This window comes from Heliangelus exortis, chromosome 6, assembly GCF_036169615.1.
Source record: "Heliangelus exortis chromosome 6, bHelExo1.hap1, whole genome shotgun sequence".
Taxonomy (NCBI): domain Eukaryota; kingdom Metazoa; phylum Chordata; class Aves; order Apodiformes; family Trochilidae; genus Heliangelus; species Heliangelus exortis.
Genome location: NC_092427.1, coordinates 33,961,925 through 33,989,500, shown reverse-complemented (window position 1 = coordinate 33,989,500; position 27,576 = coordinate 33,961,925). Strand labels below are relative to the sequence as shown.

Genomic DNA, 27,576 nt, shown 5'->3' with positions numbered 1-27,576 from the left:
TCAGAACCAAATGATCCTAGGTGGAACTAGCAGAACAAAGCAGAACATGACTCCATGATAAAGAAGTAGAACTTCCTCTCTGAAAGGAGACATATGCCAAAAAACTCAGGCCCCTTGTATGTTCATGGAATGTGTACTAGGATTCCCAGTTTCCTATGTCTCCTGTTAATTTTTTGTATTATTAAACATTTGGGAGCCTTAGAAGAGGGTGGTGGGCAGTGGCATGTCTTAAAACAACCTTGGCCAACACCCCAAAGACTGCAGAAAGCACTGGGGAACACAGAGACTTAGGCAAGCATAGAGCTCTCAGCCAGAGTCTTGTAGCTGCTAGAACCTGATTAATAGAGGATGACATTTATCCATAAAAATAATTCAGCATAGTATCTACATTTATTGGTTGAAAATTTTACCTAATATTTATGACAGGAAAAGGGAGATGATCATACAAAAGATTATGCAATGATTATGAAAAGATGAATTTTACTTACAGGAGGACCTGCATGACCAGGTGGGCCAGGAGGACCACTGGGACCAGGGGGTCCTGGAAAGCCACTCTATAGTGCAGATTAAAAAAAAAAGTCATTATATTCATGTATTATAGCTATAAAGGTTAATATATTCACAGCAGTAACTGTGAAATTAATTTTAACTAGGACTGAGAAAAATCCCCAGTGACATGCAGTAAAAAGGAAGAAGGTTATATATATATATATTATATATATATATACACATTGCTGAATGTGTTGTTTTGGATCTGCAGTCCCTTCAGAAAATGCATCACTGGGTTTCTCCTGGCAGCCTGAGCTAACAGTCTTCACAAGATATTTTCCACACTGTAATTTTTTTCCTTTTGAATTATTTCTCCTTCTCCAGTCTGCCCCAAAGGATGCTCACAGCTCAGCTTTTCAGGTACCTAAACTGAAAGAATAGATAACTGCAACTCTTCAAGTTGTCTAACAGAGCAAATGAACTTCAGTTTCTCTGCCAGGTGACTGAGCTCCATTATCTTCACCCCACATCTTCAGAGGTGGAGCCAAATAATCAAAACCAACCTTGTTTGCTGGTTGGGTTTTTTTCTTTCTAAAACTGATTGAAGTATTTCTTACCTGCATTCAGGACCTATTGGACAACTCATTGGAAAAGCTCTGTATGATAAACTGTCTGTACAACTCCAGACTCCTTAGGACTTACAGGTAAACTCTCTTAAGGTCATATTTAGGTTACCTGTCAGTAAGGCAAGCATTGTCACCAATGAAATATTTTCTGGGTTTTATCAGTACTAAGCCATAAAAAAATAAATTATGTCTGGATTCAGCAGATGTTTTAGAGGATGAAATCCCAATAAGTGTGTGTTTTAATTTAAATTAGTGATACTGTTCCTTATTTTAACTGGTAAAAAGGGAGTAGAATATTATTAAGGAAATTCTCCATCTGTGTGAGTGCTGATGTTTCTGCTTCCTGTATCACCCATCACAAAAGCATTTGGTACTGCAAAACAGAAAACCTGTGAAAATTAGCATGGTGATTTACTGAAGCTATAGGTGGTTTTTAAAAGGAAGCTTTTGTTAAATTAAACTCTTCATGGGGCTGATTCAGCCAAGAAAATGAAGTATATGAATTGCATGAGAGTCACTGTGTGCTGCAGCACTGACCTATATTCCATAGCTTGATGTTGCACATGATGTGTTTGATAGGATATTGGCACAGAGTCTCATGCATTGCAGATGTGACAGAAACATAATTTTGATAATACAAGATTAATAGTATAGATACAATATTCTGCTATGCACAATATAGTGTACTACTGTACTACATATAGACTATGTTAATAGTAGCTCACAGACTGTCTTTTATCTAAAAAAAAGAATAATTGTAATATTTTATATTTTCTAAGTGCACAGAGAGGGTCAGCTGGGCTGCTTCCAGCCTGTGAACACCATGAGCAGCCCCTCACTGTTGTTGCTGGAGTTCATTTGGTCCAAAATAACTTCAGACTTACCATTAATTGTAACCATTGACTCATAAGTTACAATCAATTGATTAGGCTTATGGCTATAAACAAAGAAAATGTTAAGTTTTTTGTTTCAAGGTGCACACTGGGGAGATAAACTGATAGTTAAGCATGTTGCCTGCTGGCTGACAGCATCTCCTGACTGAAGAGATGAGAAGGTTTTGGTTAGAACACGTGCAGTGGTGGAAAGAGACAAAGAGACCATGTGGAGGTTATATGAGCAAGTAAAGAAAAACAGATATAAAGTACAAAACCACTCAACAAGCAGTGGAAAGCCACTGAAAAGACAGTAGTGGGGAGCTGTGTGACTGAGGAAATACCAGGCAGGATAACCATGGACAAATGTTGGTGCTAGAGCTGGCATTTTTTATTGGTCTTCCAAATTTCTTCCCTTTGAAGATTTGTTTAAATTTAAAGCTGAAAATTGGTAAATGAATTTTCTAGATTAATTATTAAATATGTAATGTTAGTGATAAACATTATTTAGCTTTAGCCACTTTAGTCACATCTGCCAATGACTGCTCTGTCCCTGGCTTTGCAGTCATATATTGCATGAGGCAGTATAAAAAAAATATACACATAATGGAAGTATACACATAATTCTGTCTGATTACATTCTAGGGCACCCAATTGAATTATTATTTCTTTAACCCAAGTCCAGGGATCAGAGCACAAGAAATAACCAAGCACCTGAGAACAAAATGCCTAAACAGAAAGGAGTAAGCATGTTTGTTAACTGAAAGGTGTCTTGGTTATCTGCCTGGTTCAGCACATCCCATATGAAGACATCAAGTAGCAAAATGTAGGTGATATGATAAGCTGTGGACAAAAACTGTGAGAAGCTGAAAACAAAGAAATGAATAACAAAAATATAAAAACAGGTGGTTGAGGAAGACCAATGCATGGATGATCATATTAGCAGATGAACAAGCTACAAATAAACAGATGAAAATAAAAGTGAAAAATAATGAACTAAGAAGGCCAATGGCATCCTGGGCTGGCTCAGGAACAGCGTGGCCAGCAGGTCCAGGGAAGGGATTCTGCCCCTGTGCTCAGCCCTGGGGAGGCCACAGCTTGAGTCCTGTGTCCAGTTCTGGGCCCCTCAGCTCAGGAAGGAGATTGAGGTGCTGGAGCAGGTCCAGAGAAGAGCAAGGAGGCTGGGAAGGGATCCAGCACAAGTCCTGTGAGGAGAGGCTGAGGGAGCTGGGGGTGTTGAGGCTGGAGAAGAGGAGGCTCAGGGGAGACCTCATCACTCTCTACAACTCCCTAAAAGGAGGTTGGAGCCAGGGGGGGGTTGGGCTCTTTTCCCAGGCAACTCTCAGCAAGACAAGAGGGCACAAGAGGTCTCAAGTTGTGCCAGGGGAGGTTTAGGTTGGACATGAGAAAGAATTTCTTTCTGGAGAGGGTGCTCAGACATTGGAATGGGCTGCCCAGGGAAGGGGTGGATTCTCCATCCCTGGAGATATTTCAAAAGAGCCTGGATGTGGCACTCAGTGCCATGGGCTGGGAACTGCAGCGGGAGTGGATCAAGGGTTGGACTTGGTGATCCCTGAGGTCCCTTCCAACCCAGCCAATTCTATGGTTCTATGATTCTATATTTTGGGAAAAACAGCTGTCATGTTTACTAAAATTTATTTCACACGGTGATCTGATAGAACCCTGAGAAGTAAGATGGTTGCCTTGGCATGGGGCAAGATGTGACACCCAAACTTTGTTATGCATCATTGAACTGAAAGTAATGAGTGTGCTTAATGAAGCAGCAGCCAGTTTCCAATAACAACAATTCACCACAGCCTCTAGAGAGCTGACTGCCTGAACCAGCAGCACTCCATGGCATCAGTGGGGAACATCACTAAATCCTAGTGCCTGAAAGGAAAATCATGAGGTGCAACACTGAAGTTTATTTTATATGGGAGGCATAGCTGACACGTAACTGTTTCAACTGTTTTCCTTGCTTTATCTCACTAAAAAACCAATGAAATCTTGAGCCAGGCCTAGCAGGCAGATAGAGCATCCTTAATACACAAAGTAGCTGTGGGTAAAAAATAAAAAAAATTAAAAAAAAATAAATTATAAAATGAAAAAATGAAAAGCTTTTCACTGGTTCTGGGATGAAAAAAGAAAAAAGATTAAAGAGGGGTTTACTCACTTGTTATCAGACAAATTTGAGTTGTGGAAAAGTAAAACAAGTGTGGGGTAAGCATGGAGTCATACTGAGATGAGACTGAATGCTACTGAATGGACAAAGGAAGATCAGGGACAGTGGAAATGGTAAAAAAGTGATGAAAAGGAAGAAATTAGTAGAATACCAAAGCAGATAAATGAGGAGGGTATGCAAGGGAGAAAGAGATAAAATATGAGGTAACATGAAACAGTGAATCAGAGAAAAACAAGGAAAAAGAAGGTAAGAAACAGGAGAAGAGAGAAAAGACAAAAAATGCAGGTAAATGTAGATAGTTTCTAGAATGCCACTGTCAAGCAAACTGCTGCTTTACATTTTATTCCACTTGCAGGCAGCAATTAAATGGCAACTTATCTAGTTAAATTAAAATCAGGATATATACACATCCCAGGTATAATCCACAAGTAGGAAATATGTTCTTTTTAAAAAAAGGGAGGACAGAAAAAGGTTTTATTATCTTACAATGGGTTGTGGGTAACCAAGACCAGCTGAGCCAGCCTTCACATCATAGGAGTCATACTGTGGAGAAAAACTCTGTAAAAGAAATAGAAAAAGAAAGAAAAAAAAAAAAAAAAAAAAAAGAAAAGGTGATTGTTAAAAGTCAAATAAGTGATTTTCTGCACTGCTGTTGTGAATGTATGGAAATAATTCATTTGTATTTATTGAGCAGTAACTGTCTGACATGTAGCTGCTATATTTTAAAATTACCCATAAGAGAAGCCCAAGCAATATCTTTCTTTTGGGGTCATGCTAACATTAGCTCCCTATGCTGAGCACATCCAGATTTAATCTTGACAGCTGGGACTCAGCTGAGCCAACAAATGACCTTTCTCTCCCCTCTTCTGCTTCCTGTTTGACTCTTTTAAAGTTTTCCCCCAATTTCTTTATCAGTCTTATTTCTGTTGGCCTGAGCTGACACCAAAGGAGTTTCCCAAAGCCATTTTCCATCTTCCCCTTTCTCCCTTCCTGTTGATTCTCTCACTCCAGATAATTAAAATACAAAATCTCTGAGCCCAAGCATCCAAGACTTGATACTTTTGACAACTTATCTTGATACAAACAGAAGCTGAGTCCAAGGCACAGAGTGCTCTGGGCCTTTCTGAGAGCAGATAAGATTTTGACACACTCATTTCCACAAAACGTTGTTTTAAAAAGAGAAAATCATAAATCTGACAGTCAGTTTTCCAAGGAATTCCCATGTAAGCCTCCTGACTGGCATATGTTACCCACTATACCATGAATGCAGTTTATGCATTAGTGGCACAGAGGTGGTTTAGCAGGAAAGGTTGAAACATGCAGCATTCTGCCTGATGACCCAAACCACTCTGGACCAGCAGGTACAAGATGCCTCCTGTGCTCCTGATATCAACCCTCTCATCAGGATGCAGCAGCACAATCTTTGCTACAGCACAGGAGTGGGTGAGCAGTTCTCATCCTCTCCTCTGCCTGCATCTGTCAACCCAAACCCAGCAGCTCTCTTGGTAGGTTCTTGTGATGTCCACTGAGACCAGTTAAGTGATCCATGGGTATCTCTCCCAGAATCTCAGTCATTCAGGTGCAGTCCCTTTCAGAATTCAATAAAACCAAAGCATCTTTCCTCAGTTTTTGGCTTACCTGGGAGTGGGAAGCATACATGGAAGCTAAAAGCAGTAGCCTATGTTAAAAAGTAGCAATTTCTTTTTAATGTATGATTTTTAACAGTTTCATGCTAAAGCAATCCCATCTTGTAAAGCTTGATGGAATGGGAGACAACATCATGTCTTAACAAAGAACTTGCTGTGGCTCAGCTCCCTTAACAAATCCCTAAGTCACCTTTTTTCAGGAAAGAATTCAAGATTCAGGGGGCCAGAAATAAAGAGGGAGCACAACAATTTGCACTTCCCTGCAAGCACAGTACTTGATTTTCCACCTAGTCTGGGAATGTTTCTTTATTAACCATGAATTTGATAAAATATAAGAAAGTGAGAGAGTTCTGTAACCATTAAGCTTGAGGGGGCTTACTTCCTCCTGCATACTTTCTTTCTGGACAGATTTTGCCTGAATTACATGAAATCATCAGATCAGGCTCCAAAAGTTTTAAAAACTAAGATAAAGCAGAGAATTAATAGCACTCCAGCCAAATTTTGTGGACAAACCCCCAAAATAACACCAAAACCCCACTCAGCTGTAGTTTTCAAAAGCATAAATGAGAGAGAGATGTCACCAAGAGCAAAGGCCATGAGAAAGTGCAAGGACTGGGTGGCTACAGTACTGCTTGCTGTGCTTGTAACATCAGGGCAGGAGCTGAACAGAATGATGACTTACACCTCCATTTATACTGGGACATGACTGGCAGATCCCAGGGGGACCAGGAGCTCCAGGACTCCCTGGCTGTCCTGGAGGGCCAGGGGCACCATTTCTGCCTGGAATCCCAGGAGAACCCTGCAAAGACACAAGCAGAGAAGACACAGATGTTGGCACTTGCTTCCTGATGTGAGGCCATCAGAGGACAAATCCTTCCATTTGTGACAAAGTCTGTGTGATGGTGGTGGGAAACCTTCCCACTGTAAACCCAACTGTTGTCACAACTGAATGGTCACTGAAGCAGACAAAATTCCCACATGGAATCCCTTCTTAGCTGCTGGAGCCTTATTGCAGCTGATATTTGATCAGACATGCTAGAAATATTAACCAGGTCAGTTTCTGAATCTAAAATTAATACATCTATTGCAGCCCATAGGTATTATTTTCTTTTCTACTGGGAAAATATATAACAAAAAATAACAAATGCAATACAGTTTGTTCTAAACTTAATCTCTCTCTTACTCTTTTTCCACTTAAAACTTTTTGAGAGCTTCCTTGAAGCCCAAGGACTACCTAAAAATGTGTGGCACAGTGGTGCAGACACTGCAGACATCAGTGAGAGCTGGGTATCTCAGCAGCTTGAACGGGCTACATAGCACTGCAGGAATTGGCTCTTGATTTTGTTAGTTTCCTTTGGGAAAGAAAAATATCTGCACTTACAGGGTCTCCTTTGGGGCCTCTGCTTACTGCTCCAGGAGTCTAGAAAAAAATGGAAAAGTAATTGAATTAGGAAAGAAAATAAAAGCAATGCAGAACATCTACATCTACATCATCTACATCTACATCCATCTATACCTATGTGTGTGTATATATATAAGCAAGAGGAAAGCACATTTAAATATTGAAATTTAGATTTATCAAATTAATTCCATTTATTCTCATTTAGTGTATTTAAAAGCTGTGGGGTTTTTGGTCAGCCTATTATCTGCATTTTCATGATTCATCAGTAAGCTACACCTCTCCTGTAGGCAAAAAGGTGGCTCAAATGAAGTCAGTAGAGCCTTGCTCTTGAGTACAATGGGGACAAAAGTCCACTGTTGGAAGCTGTAAGGAACAGTTTTCTTGTATCCTTCTGTGTTCTGTATGTTAAGCAAGATAATGTAGTTAACTTTAATTTCTCTTACCCACTTCTCCAATTTATTTATTTTTCAATTAATAATTCAGTTACCTGTTACAATCTGCATTCTCAGAACATTATGCATTCAGCTGCTAGTGGTAGCAAAGAATATTCACCTGAAACTGTCTTAGATCTTTGGAGGTGGCATTTCCCTATACAACATCCAAGGTCAGCAGGACATCTTCCAATGCACTGACCAAACTTAGATATTAAAGGAAGAGACTGGAGGAAGCAGTTTACATGACCTCTATTATCAGGATCCACAGAACTGATAAAAAGTCTCTGCAGTCAGTAAGAGAGGGAGCTGTGCTTAAATCTCCAGCATGCTTCTGTGCCTGAAACTGCTCAGTGAGGCAGCTCAGGTAGCCCTGGGGCAGTACAGTTGCACTAGGATGGTGCAACTAACACCAGGAAATGTGTACCTGGCATTTCATGCTTGAGCAGATACACTCTAGAGATGCAGAAATGCATCTTTTCCCTTTCCTTTCCATTCTTTCCCTTCCATATACACATCTCTTTTACTCTCTTATCTTCTGGATGAGAATCTCCAATGTGCCTCTGGAAATCTATGTACTTTGTCAGAACCTCATGGATCTTAAACAGAGCTGAAATGTTCAGATAAGCACAGTATAGATGGCTCAGTCCCTGAGGTGGTTTAAGCAGGGGATTTGGCATGCAGTAACATTCCTGATTTTAGATAATGTTGGTGTCTATAAACAAGATAATGATAAATAGAGATGTAGGGCTTGAATCATCTTTCTTATACAGGGCATCAAGTCAGCAGTAACTCTGCAGCAGGAAATGTACTCTGTGATGTAGAATTGATTTGGTAAGAAATGCAGAGTCACAGGATGCTGTGAGAATTGTCTAACTTCTTCAGCTCTGTGTTGGCATTAGTTTTATGGATATAGAACATGCATGCAGTCAACAAATCAGCTGTTTGCATTATTCCTATACCTTTATACAAAATGAAAAATATCATGGCTGGTTTTGCCCTCTGTCCCTTTCTACTATTCAGCTCTGCCTTTTGGCTAGATAAAAATTAAGTTGAAGTACTTCATGCTTTCAGCTGCACAGCCCTAAGGACTAATTAACCATTCATCAGATCTGGTACCAATTGCCCGAGAGAATACAGAAGTATTCTTGAATTTAAGAAAAAAGATAAAACTGTGCTGAATGTTTTAATTTCATTTGGAAAAATTTGCCCATCCTAAGTATTTGTCTAGAGGAAGAAAGTGGCAAGCTTAACCTTTAAATGAAAAGTGCTTACAACCCTCTGAAAAAACCAAATTGGGGTTGACATTGGGGAAGAAGGCAACAACAGCAAGGTGACAGCATTTAGAACAAACTTACTCTTGTAGGTTGTGGTGTTGTTTGTGGACAAACTGGACAGCACTCTCCAAAGGGAATTTCTGGGTTGGGACAGTCCAGCTCCTGATCATCACAGATGATGTCATCACAGAGAACAGATCCTGAGTCGCAGACACAGATTTGGCATGGCTCTGGTTTCCAAACATCCCTGTCAGCATAAACTTGCCCGAGGTGGGTACATCCTGCAACTGGAAAAGAAAGACAAAATACCATGAAATGTTATCTCAAATGTGTTCTCCAAATCAAAGATAAATCATGTGAAAGCTGTTCACAGTTTTGGTTTGTTTTCTGCTGTGTTACAGTTTATGTGAAGTTAAAGGCTAAACACTTCTCTTCAGACACTGGGAGGATCAGTAATTACAATTACATTACAGGAGTTACATTAATTGCAGAGTCTGCTCTGAATCTATAAATAGACATCAATGGAGACCTCCTGGAGCTGATCCAAAGCCTAATTAAATCTGTGATAATCCTCTGCCTTCAGTGATCTGTGTGTCAGACAGAGTTAGTGTGTAATTAGCAGCTGAATTCTCTGCTGCAGCTAGAAGGGGAATGTGCCAAGTCTCCCAGACAAGGGCATCCCTTGCCCCCAGGTGCCAGCATCAGCACTTGCACATGGATGCAGAACAAGCCACCTGTCCAGCACCACCCCTGTTGCTAGCATCTTGCATCTGCAGCTCACACCAAGTGTTTTCAAAGCATTTTGTGAAGGCCAATGTACAGAATAGACCTAAAAGAATGTTCACATGAATTGCCCAAATGGTGTGCAATTAGTGTGTCACCTGGCCTGATCAAATCTTACAAGGGTCTGTATTTTCATTAATCTGCAATATTCCTGGCTTTGCAGTTTCCTTCCAACAGCTGTTGTACTGATCCACTTTGTTGTAGATAATGGATTTGAAGAGACTGATGAAACCCAGTCTGTAATTTGGGCTTTGTAACTTCTTAGAGAAATTAGATCTGGAAAGCCCAGTCATGTAAGAAACCAATGTGAAAAAACCACTGCATAGTGTGACAAACTCCTTGTAGGATTTGCAGAAGGTATTAGGAGCCTCAGACTGCAAATCTAAGTATCAGTGAATGTCTTGAGTAACAGAATAAGATTTTGTTCAAGAAGGATTTAAAACAAACCCATTTAGAAACACAGAATTCTGGAAGAAGAGCTATTTGTGTACCTACATTGTCCTTAAAAGATTACTATCAGAATAAGTCACCCATCAAAAAGAAAGGAAAAAACATGTAATTCAAAGTTCTCTATAATTACCACCAGCTTCAGACATGAAATTTTGAATACCATCAGACAGTTGTAATGGGGGGAATTATATAGTATGAGGCTGAGTCCAAATGTATAGTACAGTCCCCTTCTTTGGGTTATGCAGCCTCTTTTTCTTTTCTCACTCATGGTACCTTTCAGCTCTGTTTTTTTCTCTTTTCCACTACCACTTTAGCACATTGGTCTTTTTTTTTCTCCTAACATGTTTTGGTTTTCTACCTCTCTGTATTTTTGGGTATCTTTTTACATACCCATGCCAGTGCTCTTTGGCATGGCCACACTTGGATGCATTTTCTCTCTTCTCGTGCTCCTTCTTCTTTGTTCCCTTTTTTCTCTGTTCAGTTTCCTCCTTCCCATAGCATGTAACTTCCCTTTTCATCTCCCCTGAATCCTCTTTGGTTTTGGTACCTCAGCAGTTCACCTTTTTGTTGCCAGGCAGTAAACTGAGCTTAATTTTTCAGACAGTTCCCTTCCAAGTGTCTCACTCAGCTGCTTTCCCTTGCCTGTATCAGTCTTTTTCCTCTAGGCCATCCATGAAATTCCTTCCTTCCTTGTGTGAGCTCCACAAAGGTGGTGGGGAATGCAACCAAAAGCTCCTGGCTCACTGAGTGGAGAACCAGCACGGGGATCTAGGAGTAGGGCACAGCATGAGACAGGAGGTTCCTTTTCCCACTTTTAATCCCACTACAGGCTTTCTGCACACACAACTTATCCTATTTCTACACTTCAATTATAAGAGCAGCAAACAGGAAAATGTTGACCTGTCAAGGCTGACAGCACTTATGGTTAAGAGTTGGTTTTGACCACCAGCTTGGTTAGAACAACAGCAAGATGCAAAAAGCTTCAAAAATCCTTCTTGGACATTTTAAAGCCAATACTATTTCTGTGTTTCATATCAGGCTGGGAGCCAGTGTTTTACCTTCCTTCAGCAAAACAAAAAATCTTAAATTCTGCAATATTCCAATGACATCTGAAAATTAATTCCCCTCAGATGTTTTCTATCATTTAGAAACTAACTTTTTCCTTTCACTTTTCTACCTTTTGGGCCTCATCAGAAACTTCAGATCCCAGACAAGAGAGGTGAATAACTGCTTATTTCCAGGTCAGCATCTTCCTCATGTCACAGGGTCCCAGCATCAGCTGCTGCTTCAGAGGGCACTGTCTGACATCCACTACCCAAAGAAGATCCAGGTGACCTTCCTTAGTCTGCCAAGGTAGATTTCATTTCTAAAAAAAGTTTCTTGGTTTCCCAGCTCTCACACCACAGGATCATGTCAATGGATCTTAGGTAAACAAGCAGATTCTTTGCTTAATTTGTTGCAGATTGTCCCTGCAAGGAACATTTTCCTCCTTTAACAGACCAGGATTTCACTGCAGACACTTAGGAAAAGAACAAACAAACCTGCCCAGCCTTGGCAAGAAAAATGACAAATGTTTCCTGACAAACAAGAAGGCTGAATATATTTTAAAAATGAGAAGTGCAATCTTATGAATGAAATATTCTTTACAGTCTCTCTAATGATTCATGGAAAAAAAAAACCTGGGTAGCTCAGTATAAGAGGGGTTGGCTGTATAAAAGAGGACCCTGCAAGCAGTATTCTGTGGGAAGCAGAATGGCACCAGAGCTACTGAGGGGGTTGGAGCTTGTTATCCATCTACCAGGATACCCCCTGGAGAACAAGGGTGGGCACAGAGCCACCCCACCCCACCCAAGAGCAATGCACTCAGCTCTCACCCCACTCGTGTGCTTCCCAGCTCCCCAGGTTTAAGAAGATTTAAGCATCCTTTTCATTTGCAAACATCACGAGGAAGGGAGAGATGATTTTTCTTTAGTTTAGTTTTAGTTCATCAACGTTTTATAAAAATGCCATGGTACAGATCTAAAAGAATTAAAACTGCTCATGTGGGCACATGATGTATGGCTGTATGAATTGCACACACAAATAAAAAACTGCATAAGGTACCATGTGTCTGATTATTTTTAATATTCAAATTTTCAGCTCTTGATGCCTTCTCTTATCCTTACAAAACCACAGTTCCTTTTATACCAGTTAAAGAATATTCTTATTCACTAAGAAATTGAGATCCAAGAACTTGCATTTTCGTCTCTCCATTTTTTCTTCATCTTTAATTCCTTTCCATTGATTTGTTCTGTTGTTCTGTTATTTCCAGAGATGTCATCCTGCTGCCTTACAGAGAAGGGCACAGCTTGAATGGGGAGCAGAAATGGGCCATCTTTCCCATATTTTTGCACTACTGGTTAGGTAAGATTCTTTTTTTCAAGTCAGCTGCTCTTTTCTGGAGCAGAGGCTTTTCTCAGTGACAAGTTTTTCACACTGAGAAGACTCACTTTTCCATATTTTAGTCAACAACAACTATGAAAATCACAGAAATCTAAAACGTGTCACAAAACAACTGACATGACTTTACAGTAAGGTAGAAATAAGGCAGATTTCTCTGCATTTTTCCAGGGTTGTTGTTCAGTTATCCTGCAGTAGATGGCAACCTTTAATAGAAGGAAAAGGAAAATCGAAGCCATCTGGATGTAATGACATTTGTATTTGCTTCTAACTTTCTGGACATTGTTAAATGAATTAAGAAATAAGCTCAGAGAGCTGCAATGAAAATCGTTGTGGCCTTTGGCAGAATGAAAAGTATTAAACAGGTTTCCAAAGGAAACTTACATCTGGGAAGACTTAGTCTGTTCAAGACACCCCCTCTGTGCTCAGATGTAGATCTGTGTGTCAGCGTGTTATGACATAATGCATTTTGCATTGCTCATAAAGATTAACTGTTAGCTCCAAAATCCTTTGGAAAGCTGATTTGTGCTAAAGCACTGGCAAGTACCATATAGGAATAATAAGGTTATAAAAAAGCTGACTTGCCTATTTCTAGACTTGCAGTAAAACTGTCACATACTTGCCTTAGCCAGCTTTTCTTATTGGTGCCTAAACACATAGATTAGCCTAAGATTTTTTTAAAAAAATAAATGTTAGAACTCAACAATATTTGCTTATGGCAATGTAAAATCTTATTCTTCTTCCCAAAGCCCTAAATACAGTGGCACTGCATTTCTATGGCAGTTTTGCAAGAGCTTGTTGGGAACTCTGCCAATCTCAGATTCATTGTATGAGAGATCCAAGTTTAGTGTTTGAAAGCCTGAATAACTTTGCATTTATGATGTTTACTGAGCAGTCACACTTTTAAAGATTTTGCTGCGAGTAGAATTTACCTGGAGCAGTCTAAAGTGAAGTGAAGAAACAACAAAAAAGGCAACACAACCTTAACCATATATTTGTTTTGAAATATTTTGAAGTATTTCCCATCCTAGTAGCTGCATGTAAGCAGACCAGGAGGGAAAGGCAAGAGGAAAATCACCATTTTATCCCAAAGGATCTGTAAGTCTGGTACCTAAAAGAGCCCAAATGTGTACAGGGGAAAACAAACATGGTCTTAGGCCTGAAGGATGACAGATGTCACATGAGACAAAATCCTGATTGCAGTGAGATGAATGGGAATTCTGTATCGAGTGCTGTGACTTGAGAAGCTGACCTGTTTGCAGCTGGTTTTGGTTATGCATTTGTGCAAGCTCTGTGATCATGGCTTGACCACATTTATATGGCAAAAGGAAAAAATCTTCTAATAGTATCCTCAAAAACCACAGGCTTTTCCACTTTGGACAAAGCAAACGTCCAGCTTTTGCATTAGGAGGAGACTCACAGATCCCATTTGCAGAGATGTGACTAAAGGGTTAGAAATTATGGAACATCTTGAACTTGTCTGGTTCTGCCTCAAAAAGGGCAATAGTCTACACAAAGGTGACTCATGACCCTCCAGAAGCTTGCTCCCAAAATTACTTCTTCATTTTGGGAAGCAAAACCCAGGAGCTTTGATCTGTGAGAATTGGATCACAAACACAACCAGTCAAGCAAACAGTTTCTGCTGTTATTTAAAGTGAATCAGGCTAAAGCACTGACAGAAAGGGGGCCTGGTCTCTACTGTTGGCTGGATCCAAAGTCTGCTGAGGTTAGGAAGGGTCTTTCTGTTGCTTTTTACAGACTTCTAACTGGTCTTGGTAATCAGCTTTACAGAATGGCTACTTAAAAAAATATTTTTACATTTCTTCTACAGTAAATACACTTTTCTTGTGTATTCCAGCACTGCTTCATATATTGTTTAACCAAAGGATAAAGTAGAAAAGAGATACATTGCTCCTTTTCAATGGAAATGCTGTAATTCACTGCTACACTGAAGTAGACTGTGGAATCCATCCCAGTGTCTGCAGCACCACTGCTTTCCATTTACTGAACAGAAAAGAATGCCCCAGTGTCTACCTCGAAGCAAATGGTTTGGACTCCCTGTCTGGTATTATGGTGATGTTTATAAGAAAATCAAACATACTCTTTCCATCCCGTGATCAGTAATGGAAACAAACTAATTGGCTTGCTGAGCCAGAAAGGCCTGGTTTGTCTGCATGTTCCCCTGCCAGATAAGTGCTGAGTACTCAAAAAGTCTGAAATAGTGTCTGGTGCATAGCAGTCAGGAAAAGAGGTGAAAATAGAAGAATAGAAAAAAAAAAAAAAAAGGTCTAACAAGATAATTTTTTTTTCAACTGCAAGGCCTACAGACATTCATTCTCTTGGCTGGAATCATCATCAAAATATCAGCTAATTAACTGAATGGATTTCTCAGGGTTATAGGACATAATGGCCAGTTTGGGGGTACCTACCTATTAGGACATTTTCAGATTTAATGGTACTGTTGTAATATTTGGTCAGGTTTGTCCACCATGTAATTAGAGGTAACAGGAAAGAAACCTCATTTGGTAAAATTAGCAGGCAGTGAAAAAATCAGAGCAGGTCTATCTTAAAAATCTTTCCCTGCTCCATGTCCTCTAGGAGGAAAAAATGTCATTGGGTGGGATGGAGAAGGAGTATGAATGAACAGTTCATGGATTTCCCAAGCTACATCCTGTGCTTTCAGACAGAAACTGGAGCTTTCTCACTTCTAGGGATGCTCATCTGCCAAAAAAGCTGGTGTTGGAACAGTCCTGCCACTGCTCCAGGCACAGACTTTTTCCTCTTCAGTCAGATGCAGAGCAAGAAAGAGAAATCAGCATTAAAGGGTGCTGGGGAATCATAATACTGCACTCACCACTCAGATGCCTTGTGGAAATGATACACTCACTGTTTCACCAACAAGGCATAGAAGAGGCTGGGTTCTCAGGCAAAGTGTCACTACGTCTCGTAGCCAAACCATCCTTGCTCTGACACACAGCCAATCTGTCTTGCTGATTACAAAATGAAAAAAAAAAAACCACAAAAAAACAGGCCTGCACTGGTACAAACAAGTATTTACATTTAAAAGAAAAAATCATCCCTCTTTCCCTTCATCTGTCTTCATAAGCTACAAATGCTGCAACCTTTCTGCAGCTTTTTGTCCTTTTTGAAATATCAGGATTTAAAAATATCCACTCATGGCATTTTTGCTGCCAAGTCAAATGGCTCTATTTTCCTTGCAGATTATTGGCTTTTCCCTAATCTTTCAAAGTGTGTTTTATGTTAAGCAAACTAATTTTTCTCTTTTATCTTCACAGGGCTCTTGTTCTTCCCCAAGGTAACGTGGTCTTAAGAGGCTGAATCTATCACGTTGTTCTTTCTCAACATTTATGTTTCACAAATTGCTCTCTTCAGGCACACGTGTGACATCCCTGAATGATGTTCTTCATGCAGGTTTTAAAGGTCACCCTGCCACAGAAGAGGCAGGCCAGTGACATCCCATCAGAGGTACTGGCTCCAGCTGGTGTCTGGCATGAGAAACAATGGCAGAAGAGTTTTCTTCTTTCCCAACTGATAACAGGAAAACAAATTGCAAGGGAGGGGTCTTTTGTGCTTTGAGTTGGAGGGTATTTTTGACAGAGCTATCGTTTCAAACTGAGTCATACCAAGGACAGGATAGAGCAAACTGCCATCTATCACCTTGCTTTTTTTTTTTTTTGGAGGGATTGCACAGAGGATTGTTATACCTCTTTTTGAACTTATAAAAGTCATTGCAAGAAAACATCTGCTGGATGTGAGAGGTGGTGACACTCCTTTTTTTGTTAGCACTTTCTTGACAACACCATGGCCTAAATGATCTTTTGTAAGTGAGGAAGAGATCCCTGAATGACATCACAAAAAATTGTGATGTTATTCTGGTATCTCATCTCCAAAGTCCTCTCTCAACAGGTTGAGTCTAACTCAGACAATTATATCCATATTTCTGTCTTTTTAGTAGAGATAGACTCCTTTTGCTGTACTCTGCAGAGTGTGTCATTTGTTCCTGACTAAGAGTAAACAGTGCCTGATCAGAACCTCCCTAGATTTTACTGGGCTTTGGATCAGACCTAAAGAACATCAGTTATTCTGCTGGGAACTGAAGGTCTTCAGTGTCTGACAGATCAAACCTTTTAGTAAGAGTAACCACTGGCATTAGAGCAGGACACACAGGAAGGATTTCATCTTAATTCCATGCATTCAATGCCCTTTAGAGGGAACACTGCATAATTTTTCACTCACTCACTCTTCCAGTTATTGGTAAAATGCCTCTGAGATTTTTCTACCCCTTCTGTTCTGATGTTACAATATTTTTTGGCACATCACCTTTCGTGCCATTTGGTGTCACTCTAAAAATACTCAGCAGGCTGCAGTCACTTTATTTGTGGGTATTTAGTTGTAGAGCTGGCATAAATTCTCACTACTCTGCAGTAATCTGATTTTAATGGGCTTCTTGTCTTTAGAGCGAATGGTGCCAAATGGCCCAAAGTCTTGGGTTTTAAACCAAGCAGAAACTGATATAAATTCAAGGTCTGATGTGATTACTGATGATTTTATGGATTTATTAGCTTCTTTAAACATACATCCTGCCCACTCCTGCAGCAGTCAAAGGAGACTTCTACAGTCAGAGTCCAAGTGCCAAGGTAATCTTAAACAGCTGAGCTCATGAACTCTTCCAATTTTATTCCATAAGAAGCTGGCCTAACATATTACTAAAGAAAAGCAATAGCTTCATGCTCAACGTTATTGAGATCAATTAAGTGGAAAAATTTACCAAAATCCAGCATTGTGTAAGAACTTAAAAAAATAATAATAATTCCCAAGCTATACCTAGAAGACATATTTCTACATTTATCATTTTAGCTAGAACCAGGAATAGTTTATACCACTGGAGGATTCTTTGCAACATTTCTTGCAATAGGTCTGTCCTGGCAAGAATAGAGAAAAACTGGAAAAGTCATTGTGTACAAGCAGGTTTCCCAGGCTGTATAACCACTCTGACAGATCCAAAGTATCATAAAAGTGAGATTCAGCTTCTCAGTTGCTAAGTGAAAGGAAAGGGAAGCATTGGAAACTGGGGGTTGCTTCACTTTGCTCTACCTAACACCTCATGCAAAAGACAAAACTGTAACTACTTAATTGAAGGTATTTTAAGTTTCTCACAAGATAAAACCCAAAGGCTGTGTGGGGAAAAAAACCAGGATTTTTTGGTTTTCATTGTCTAACCTTGTAATTAAAGCAATTTTTATCGGGTGATTAAGGTTTCAAGTGAGATGTGATCTTCCCTTTCCCCTCAGCTCAGAGACAGGGCTAACAATTTTATTCAGTGCTGTTTCTGTGGTTTGCCTTGCAAGAAATCAATGCTCCTCTCCTGAGGCTGGAGCAGATGGGAAGTGTTACAATGCAGTGTAGTACACATGGTAATATCATTTATATTTTCAGATATGCTGGACAAAGTCAGCTCCAGTGTAACTCCATGGCCATAGTGAATTTACATCAGAGATGAGTAAAGCAGCAGGGGGTCAAATTCTACACTAACAGAGCTCCCTGAACAATTGTATTGATTTCCCTGTAATTTCAGAGGTTGGGATTAAATGAAGAGTTTGATTCTTGTATTTCATATTCTAGGGATGGATTAAAGAATCCTGGCATATTGTCCAAAAAAAAAAAAAAAAAAAAAAGAATCATAACTTTGGGCTGCCAAGAAATTAAATGTATTTGTAATCCAGAAGGTTGTGGGGGGCTGTGGTGAGATTTAGAATGCACAGAGCACCACTAACCTAGTTTCATCTGCAGAACAGCTTGTATTCATTCACTCCTTACTCCAGTTTGCACTAATTCACCCCACATCTCTTTTGGACAGTTAGTTGGATACAGATGGCAGTATGTGAAATCCTTAATCTGTCTCATCGAGGATATTAAATGGGTGTTTGTACACCCAATACAAGGTTCTTATTGTCAGCTTCCTAAGGCTACTCAAGTGAGCATTGTGAGGCTTTTCCCAGGGTACCAAAGACAACTTTTCTAGGGCCACTTTTAACTATCAAGTTATATACCCACTTTTGAAGCATGAAGACCTAAGAATCTTCCCAACCAATTCCCTCATCGAGGGAGAATCCACACGTTTGGTGAGGTCAGGAGCCTGCAAGCACAAAGATGACTTTTTCTGAAGATCAGAGGTCAGGAGCATTGCTACTGAAGTGGCTGCCTGGAGCCTGGCACACATTTAGCTCTCCCTGCTCTGGGCAGCTGGCACAGAGGGAGGATAAAAAGCACAGTGAAGCAGAGGAGGGCTAAAGCATCTTCAGCCAGATCCAACACTTTATCTGCTGGAGTCCTTAAAAGGTATCAGTGGAAGAGGCTGAGCCAGAGAACACCTGATAAATGAAGCTTTTTTTATTTTTTTTCACTGAAAGAAGTTTACAAAGTTCTTTCTTTCTTCAGCTTCTCTAACAGGGAAAGAAGCAATTGGACTTGAAAACATCTTTTCTTTTTCTCTTCTTTTCTTTTCTTTTCCATGCTTTCTTCCCCTCCTCTCCTCCTCCCTGCTCCTCTCTCAGTCCCCCCTTCCCCCTCCCTCATATTGATGCTATTCTCTTCACACACAAAAAAGAGGGATCTACAAAGGGGACCACCCTGCCAATGACTAAGCCACCAACAGGCTTAGAAAATTGTGCAAAGAATCTTTGAAATGTCTGAGCATATTTCAATTACTCTTTTCAAAGATTTGCAATTCCCACTACACAGCCTATTGTTTGCTTTCACTAGGACCTTCTCTTAAACAGCTGGCACAGAATGACTACTGCTCTGTAGGGAAACAAGCAAATATCATACAGTAGGTTTAAAGCCAAACACAGAAAAAATGTCAATTTTTGTTTTAAAAGAGCCTCTCACGAACAGAGAAGTGTTTTCCAAGATAATATGAATTCTATTTTTGCTGCTTATAGCTGAAAGAGAGCATGGGGGATGTAGTTCATTCTCCTTTGATGCTCAGCATGGTTATTCCACTGAACATCAAAGGAACAATGACTGAACCTTCCCAAATTTTCTATTAGCTGTGTGGGGGTGAGCAATTGTTTCTCTTGTGTTTCTTTGAAAAAGGAGCTGTAGTGCTGCTCTTGCCTTTTTTCCTAAAAGAAAATGGAAAGAAGGAAGAGAGAGAAGCAGCAGCAGCACAAAGGGAAAGAACAGAGAGCTTTTTTGCAGAGGACAGCCTGCCAGTGCTCCAACTGGTCACTGGCTGTGACCTCTGGGGCATTTCAGTAGTAACTAATTATGTCCAGAAGTTTTCCAAGAATTGCCAGTGTTTCCAGACACAGATCATCCTTTCATATCTACTGCTACAGACGTGCATAGGGTGTCCCTGCTGTTCTGCTGCCCTTCACAGTGCTGGGGCTGGCAATAAAGGAGTGTCTGAAGCCACCATAGCAGCCCAGAGAAGATTTGCCCATGGAAGGAAATCTTTTGCTGTCTAGCAGGAGAGCAAAGGTGTCTGTGCCATCCTCCAGAGTGGGATGCCCAATGCCTGAAAGAGAAAACCAGCTGCAAGAAGGGATGGGTTTCCTAGGGTTGTGGATAGCTTTGTGTTGTGCCTGAGGCCATTCTGCTACAAGCTCAGCTGGAGTCTTAAATCTGCAAGTCACATCCTCCATTTCTTCAGAGGCATTTTGGTGCCCCTTTTGCTGTAAGAGAAAGCCTAGGCTTTCAAAACAACAAAACATATTCAACCTTAAAATCTTTCCATTATCATCACATTCTTCCTGCTCAATGCCCTGTGCAAGCTTTCTCCTCCCTGACAGACATTTCCTCACAGAGTACTTGTGTAAATCAAAGCAAGACAAAAATGTGCAGACATTGTTAAAGGAGGAACCGTTTTCAGTCTCCTTCTGATAGTTTGTGTTTAAATGAGGGGTTTGACGTAAATGAAGGAAAATGGAAGAAGCCTCTTAGCTAATATGAAAGGAATCTCTTCTGCTGTACTTTCACTAAACAAAGCCAGAAGTCCCAGAGCTGAAGTTTATCCAAACTAAAGCCAAAAAATGGTTGTTGTTGGAGGGGGTTATATCATGTTTTCCATTGTCATGTTGACATGAAACAGGCAGAGGCTTCAACTTCACAAACCCGGAGACAAGATTGGCTCTGAAGTGAAAATGCAGAAATAAAAGCAGTAGTTGGAAGTAGGTTAGGTTTTCTCAAAGCAACATTGAGAGAACTTTTCCTTTGAAATACAAGATGAGAAAAAAAAAGACTGCTTGAAAGTATAAATACAAACTATAATGTAAAAGATCTATTGCTTTATAGTCACCAACAGACTATGTTGGACTATCCTCCTTGCACCCTGCCAGCATTTAAGGTAGGATAAGAACACCTCTCTACCTCTGTTCTACTGACAGAAGAGACTTTCCTAGTCCCAAAATCTGTATTTTTTTACTGCCTGTGGAGGTGCATCAGTTTGTCAGCCACAGCAGCAACTTAAGGGTTAATCCTTGAAATTGTTATACAGCATTAAAGAGCTGTGAGATGGCCCCTGCACATAAATATGGGAACCTTAGTTCCCTGCAACACCAAGTGTCTGACTGTGCTAAATGGAGAAAGATCAGGGAATTCCTCGTAGATTTTTTCAGGAACAAAGCACCTCTTGTCAGGGACACCGTGGAGCAGACAAAAGGAGAGCTTCACAAACCCTGTGCATCAAAAGAGACAATGGAAGAAAGATCCCCAGAGGAGCAGCAGTTGAGCAGCAGGAACTAAAGCAGAGCATGGCTCCTGTATACAGTAGCAGCCTGGCCATGGGGAGCCAGGCAGTGAGTGGTGGTGCTGCATCACTCCCAGTGACATCTCCCTCAGCTGCACAGACCCAAACCCTCTTTTTCCAGGAGGAACCCACTGGATCCCTTTGGGCTGGAGTTGGGCAGCATGGTGAGATCCAGGGGCTTCATCATTCTTCTGCATCCATCCACATTCCCCTCAACAGCCTGACCTGGCAGTACAGGAGCCAAGTAACACTTCTGGCATCTCTCCTGGAGAAGGAATCACAGCTGTGCCCAGTTCTCCTTCTGCACAGGATATGTTATCATGGGTGTGTCAAAGGAGGTGTAGGCTGGTAAAATAGTTCTGCAGGTAAAATGATGACACTACATTTTTTGTTGCATTTTGGGTTGAAGGTTATTTATATCCAAAAAACAAAATCAGAACATCTCAAAACCACAGACATACAGGTGGCAGGTGCTGAGCTGTAAACCACATTAAAGTTGTGCAATTTACAATTTACCAGGCTACCACAAGGAGAATGACCTAACAGTTGTCATGTTAAATCAGAAAAGATTTTATTATACCCTTTCCAGGTCTCAGTTTTATATTTTGGGTCATTGCCAATAATAAACTGAATTTTGCTCCATCACATCAAGTATCTACAATGATACAGGAATATAATCCAGTTACTTTGAGGCAAAAAAACCCCTGTTTAACAACATATCTTTACCATTGCCAAGAGTTTTCCTTGTATTAGCTGAGATCTTTTGCCTGATTTCTTAAAAAAAGCAGGACTAAAACCAGGACTAATCTGCAGTATTAATGGACTTTGCATTCATTTCAACATCTTTGGGTCTTGACCATTACTTCAAACCAACAAATTAAAACTTGCAGCTGTGGCTTGTGCTGTTCTCCAAATTACTACCCTAAAACCATAACATCAAGAGCAATCCAGTTCTCATGCTGCCTGCTTGCCTGGGAAAGCAAGCTTTGTTATTGTTTCCTCCTACTGGTTAGCTGAACCTTTCAACTCTGAAGAAATCCCAGAAATCACAGAATGTCAGGGGTTGGAAGGGACCTCGAGAGATCACCAAGTCCAACCCCCCTGCCAGGGCAGGACCACCCAGTGTGGGTCACACAGGAACACATCCAGGTGGGATTTGGATGTCTCCAGAGAAGGAGACTCCACAACCTCCCTGGGCAGCCTGTGCCAGTGTTTTGTCACCCTCACAGTTAAAAAGTTTTTTCTTATATTTACCAGCTGTGGAAGGCTGGCATCAGCTAAGATTTTTCAAGTGACACCTGGTTGCATATTTCAGACCTCAAAACTTTGGCAGAAGCTGGGAAAGGAAACGGGATCTGCTTGTAATCTGCAGCACTAAGAAGGGAGCAAAGGTAATGGCTCTGAGGGAGGCATCAACAGTAAGATTCGTGCCAGAGGCAACACCCTTCTACCTCTGTCTCTTCCCCCTGTAATAAAGGAGTGGATAGTTCCAACTCCACCCCCTCGTTGAAAAAAAAAAAAAAAAATCAGTCTATGTAGATTTGGTCTGAAATCAAAAACAAATTTGGAAAATAATGAAAGGGATTTACAATGGTCTCCTTTTCCTAAGGTTAATGTCTTCCAGGGATGTGTGATCTAAAACGTGTTTATGAAATCTGTCGTATTTCCAAGAACATATATATAATATTTAGAGGGGGTGGATTCCCCAGGCTTTCATTTAGCATGATTTTTTCAGACTAGAAAGGAATGTTTCAGTTTTCCTAAGCCTAACCTTGTCTGCTGAGTGCTTGGTAAAAAACACTTAGGAAAAATGAGCAGCAGACTCCTGATCTTTCATACCCTCACACAGGTTACTCGTGATGGTGTAATTATTAGCTGGCTTTACCTTCAAAAATCTGGAGGGAGACTTCTCCATGTTATCAAAACCTTTGAGGACATATAGTTCTTACTGGCATTGGCATTACCCTTAAACTTGCTCATTTCTCAACAAAGAATACATATGTGCAATGTTGCTTGTGGATAAGTGCTAAAAAATGTTACTCTGGAAGTCTCACAAATACACAGCATCTGTGCAGTACCCATCTACTGCAAAACCTATTTAATCCTTTCCAGTTAATAACAGAAGAAAGCAAACTGGCTAAACCAAGCTACTTACAATTTTTCCTAAAATATCATCCTGCTTTTCTGGGGGCTACCTCCTGAACCCTACATCTCGTGGTAATATTTAATTTTAAAACTAATTTGTGACTGAAAGTAATATGAAAAGTCAATAAGTCTTCTTGGAGATATTTTAGGATTCAGTCATTACATCAGAAATTACCAGTTTCCTGACCAAACATCCAAGGTAATACTTACAAGGAAAATGCTAAATTACATTAGAACAAAAAATTACTTGGAATAACAACGAAGGGTTTCTGGCTCTGCTCTTACAATGCTTTTAAGGAAATAGGAGTTTTCCTGACGACCTCAGTGAAGTTCCTCAAAGAGTATGGGGTGTACATATGAGGAGTGACACACTTCAGGTGACTGAAACATCCCTTGCCTATCTCAGATGCAGCTGAGACAGCCCCAGATCCCTCTGAACCCCCTTTTGGCCCTGCTGTGAGAAGGGCTGTGCGAGGGCTTCCTTTTCAGTCAGTGGAAACTGCCAAATACCCTGAGTCTGCCCAGGTAAAATTTATGCTGTCTAGATTGACTCTACAAACTCAAGCTGAATGGTATGAATGTAGGCCCTAAGGCTAGCAAATGCCTGAACAAATCATGCTGGCAGGGTACAGGATGGATTTCTCCCTGAAGGAAGAAGCATTCCAAGTTCTTGCACTTTTTGGCAATTTTAATACACAGGATGTAAAGGTGCCTTCAAAGAGCAGAAGTGAATATACATTGCTGGAATCTGACACATCTGTCCCACCTGAAGCAGCAGCTTCATGTCATGTCAGCCACCAGGAGGCATTTTTATCTTAAACATGGGCAGGGCTTGCAAATACCTTGACTACACCTTGACACACATCAGAAAACCTGAACCGTGCCAAGGGCATTTTATTTGCTGGCTTAAAACATCCTGGAGGGTTACCAACACATTCAGCTTTGTTTGTGGAAGTCACAGAAAATTCTTTGTTCCATAATATCCATATCCTGAGCTTCTGAAGAGGTTCAACCTGAGGATGCACTCAAATCTCTGTTCTTAGCTATTGTAGCAAGACAAAGAAACACATAGCCCAGAGGTACATCTGACTATTCTAAACTTAGTGTATATCAAGCAGTTTCCTTAATATCTTGCCAAGTCTTGTCTCCTGGCAGGCTTCCCCAAGGAAAATTTTATATTGACTTACACTTGATACTAACCATATAAACATTTTTCTTGACAAGAGAGAGCATTTTAGCATGTCTGGAAATTCTCTTTTGAACTGTGGAAAATTCCCAGTCCTTTGCTGGCCTGCACATGAGCAAGCAATGCTAATCATCGACCCCTTCAATTATTATTTTCTGTGAGAAAAGCATATTCAAATGTGTGGAAAGGAACATTCCAAAGAGAGGAGAAAATTCAACATTTTAAGGGATAACCAGTGTTTTATCAGGCTCTCTGTGTAACCTCATCCCTGCAAGTAGTATGGATGTTAGCCCAGTAAGGAAATGTTACTATGCTGTGACACAGGAATGTGGCAGAGAAACAAGAATACTCCTTCACACTTTGTCTGTACCTTGTTCTTCAAGAAATTTGCTATTTCTTCAGTATAATATATGTTGCATCCCAGAAATGTCCAGGGATACAACAAGAGACATGGTGCTCAGGGAGGATTTATTTATTGGAAGAAATAAATTGATCTTCCTTCTTTTTATATTGGATGGTGTGTTTGTCCTTATCCCCCTGAAATTTTATACATATATAAACCAACATAATGCATATTAAATATATGCAATAAATTTATTATTTTCTGCTGTAAGTGGAGAAAACTGACAGCATATATTTTCTCAAATTTATAATGTTTTTTCATTAAGGATTAATGAACAGTTTATATATTGGAAAAGCAGAAACAGAAAAGCATGGGTTCAGAGTATATTAAGATATTCTCTCAAAATAATTTTATATGACTTTTTTTGATGTTTTTAGGGGGTTTTTTTTGGCTTTTGGGAGGTTTTTTGTGGGGTTTTTTTGTTGTTTTTTTTTTAAGATTCTTTTACAAGATGTAGTCTGTGCCTGTGCTGGCATTTGGGCAGGCTGCTGCTCCAGATGCTGTTACCTGATTAGCTCATGCATGGAGCCCCCTGAGCTCCAGCTGCTTTGCTGCCAGGAGCCTGCTGGGGGACTCACAGCCACCCCCACAGCAGAGGTGCCTTTCCCAGGTAGGCAGAGAGAGAGAGATTTGCCCTGAAATAGCTAAAATAATTGTTTTCCTGATTGCTATCATACAGACTAGGGTAGGGTGTGGTTTTAAAGGTATTTGGCTTTTCTTTACTGCACTACAGTTTGTTTGGCTGCTGCTTATCAAGTTATTAGTGAAGTTATTCGTTGCCTGGATGCAGGAATAATTACATAGCAGATCTTTTATATCTAGGAGAAAGAAAAAATGTTTAATCTTAAGGAAGGTCTGGTTTGCAATGCCTGGCAAGCAAGAACAGAGAACATCCAAAAAAGGTCATCTGTAGTGGTGGAATGTCATCTGTTTAAGTTAAATACTCATACCACACTTATCTTCACTCTAAGTTGAATTATTGTATACAAAGTTTTTTTTTTTTTCCCATCTAAATTCCATGTTCATTTGGTTTTTGGTGTTCCTGCTCTCTGCAAACATGCACACACATACTGCATGGACTCTCAGATACCATCAGCTGCTAATCAGTCCTGTGAGGGACTGAAAGAGCCTGCAGATGCAAAATTCAGACTATTCAGCTGAGGGAATTAATTTCCCCCGTCTGCTTTATGTCCAAGTAAAAATCCTGTAAGCTCACATATTTCCATATATCGCTCTTAAAAACTGCTTCATCAAAACTGGTTAGAATTTTAAGACTCTTTTCTTTTCCCCAAGCAGATTTTTTAAACAGACCCCCATGCTGCTAGTGGAAAACACACAAGTACAAAGGACTCCGAATGAAAAAGCTGGAATTAAAGACTTATTGCTTGTGACAAATAACTTCCAGGCAGCAGAGAGGTAGCAGTTAAAATGTTATTCCAAGAGTTAAAAGAAATCGTTTAAAAACTCTCTGGTGTCTGTAACAGAAAAACAAGTAAGAACAAGAACAAATGCATCTAAGGCAGTCAGCTCTGTACAGTCCTTTCAACCACAGAAAAAGCAAAGCAAAGAGAAACTTTTGGGATGGAAATGCAAACTCCTGCAGCTTTCGACTTCAGCATGAACTCTCTGACTCTGCTGAATTAGTGAAGGAAGAGTGTTCTGGTGAGATTTGTGAATATACATTTCTGACAAGCTATGGTGAAAATAAAAATAAAATAAAACCATCAAATCATAAGAAGCTTGAATTACTCACCGTCTTGTTGTGCCAAAATAACTGATGGTTGAAACACGGCAAGAATGAGCAAAGTTACTTTTTGCACAAAGCTCATCATGTCTAAATATTAGACATGAGACTCTCTGTGCAAAAATAAAAATGGGGGGGGAAGAAAAATCTATTCAAAATAGCAACATCGGTTGTTCCCTGCCCTTCCAGCACCGGGCCATGTACAGAACTCAGCCACAAGCATTCCCCAGCTTTGGCCTTAAATAGGAAAAAAATTGGCTTACTTTACTTTTCCACCCCCTTTACTGAAACATGAGAAGAAGACCCATCCCCTAACAGTAAATGAATGATTAATATTTCTCTTGGCTTTACAGAAGAATAAAGTCAACTAAACAAGATACACAGCACATCTGGAACTTTTGTCTGCCTACAAAATGCACACTGAGACAGCACACGACTGCTTAGTGTGTGCTGTATGTGAGAGAAATCCATGTAAAAAAAGAGGTTCTGCAGTAAAGCCTCTATGGGAAAGCATTTTTAAAATGTTCATTAGGACTCAAAGGGTAGAGCCCAAAAAGGGTTTTTAATTCTTAGTGCTCCCTAGAAAAGATGAAAGACAATTACCTGATCTGGCCACACAAGGTGAAAAAATCCCAGAAGTGGAGGAGAAGACCTGGGAATTTCTGTGGAGAAGCCATCAGAGTAAATGAGAGGGGGGCCTGAAAATCACAACTTTTCTGCTGTTCCTGTGC

At 40.2% G+C, this 27,576-nt stretch overlaps 1 protein-coding gene across 1 annotated transcript in view; it reads right to left on the bottom strand.

The window, feature by feature from the left end:
• The window catches only part of COL3A1 (collagen type III alpha 1 chain), a 52,027-nt gene extending 24,726 nt beyond the window's left edge, over positions 1-27,301 (bottom strand). The window contains exons 1-6 of the mRNA XM_071747790.1: positions 26,855-27,301; positions 9,007-9,212; positions 7,197-7,235; positions 6,498-6,614; positions 4,656-4,727; positions 489-554 (exon numbers count right to left, since the gene is read on the bottom strand). Coding sequence (XP_071603891.1) covers positions 489-554; positions 4,656-4,727; positions 6,498-6,614; positions 7,197-7,235; positions 9,007-9,212; positions 26,855-26,933 — 579 coding nt within the window. The 5' untranslated portion in view covers positions 26,934-27,301. The remainder of the gene's footprint in view (positions 1-488; positions 555-4,655; positions 4,728-6,497; positions 6,615-7,196; positions 7,236-9,006; positions 9,213-26,854) is intronic.
• Between the last annotated feature and the right edge of the window lie 275 nt (positions 27,302-27,576).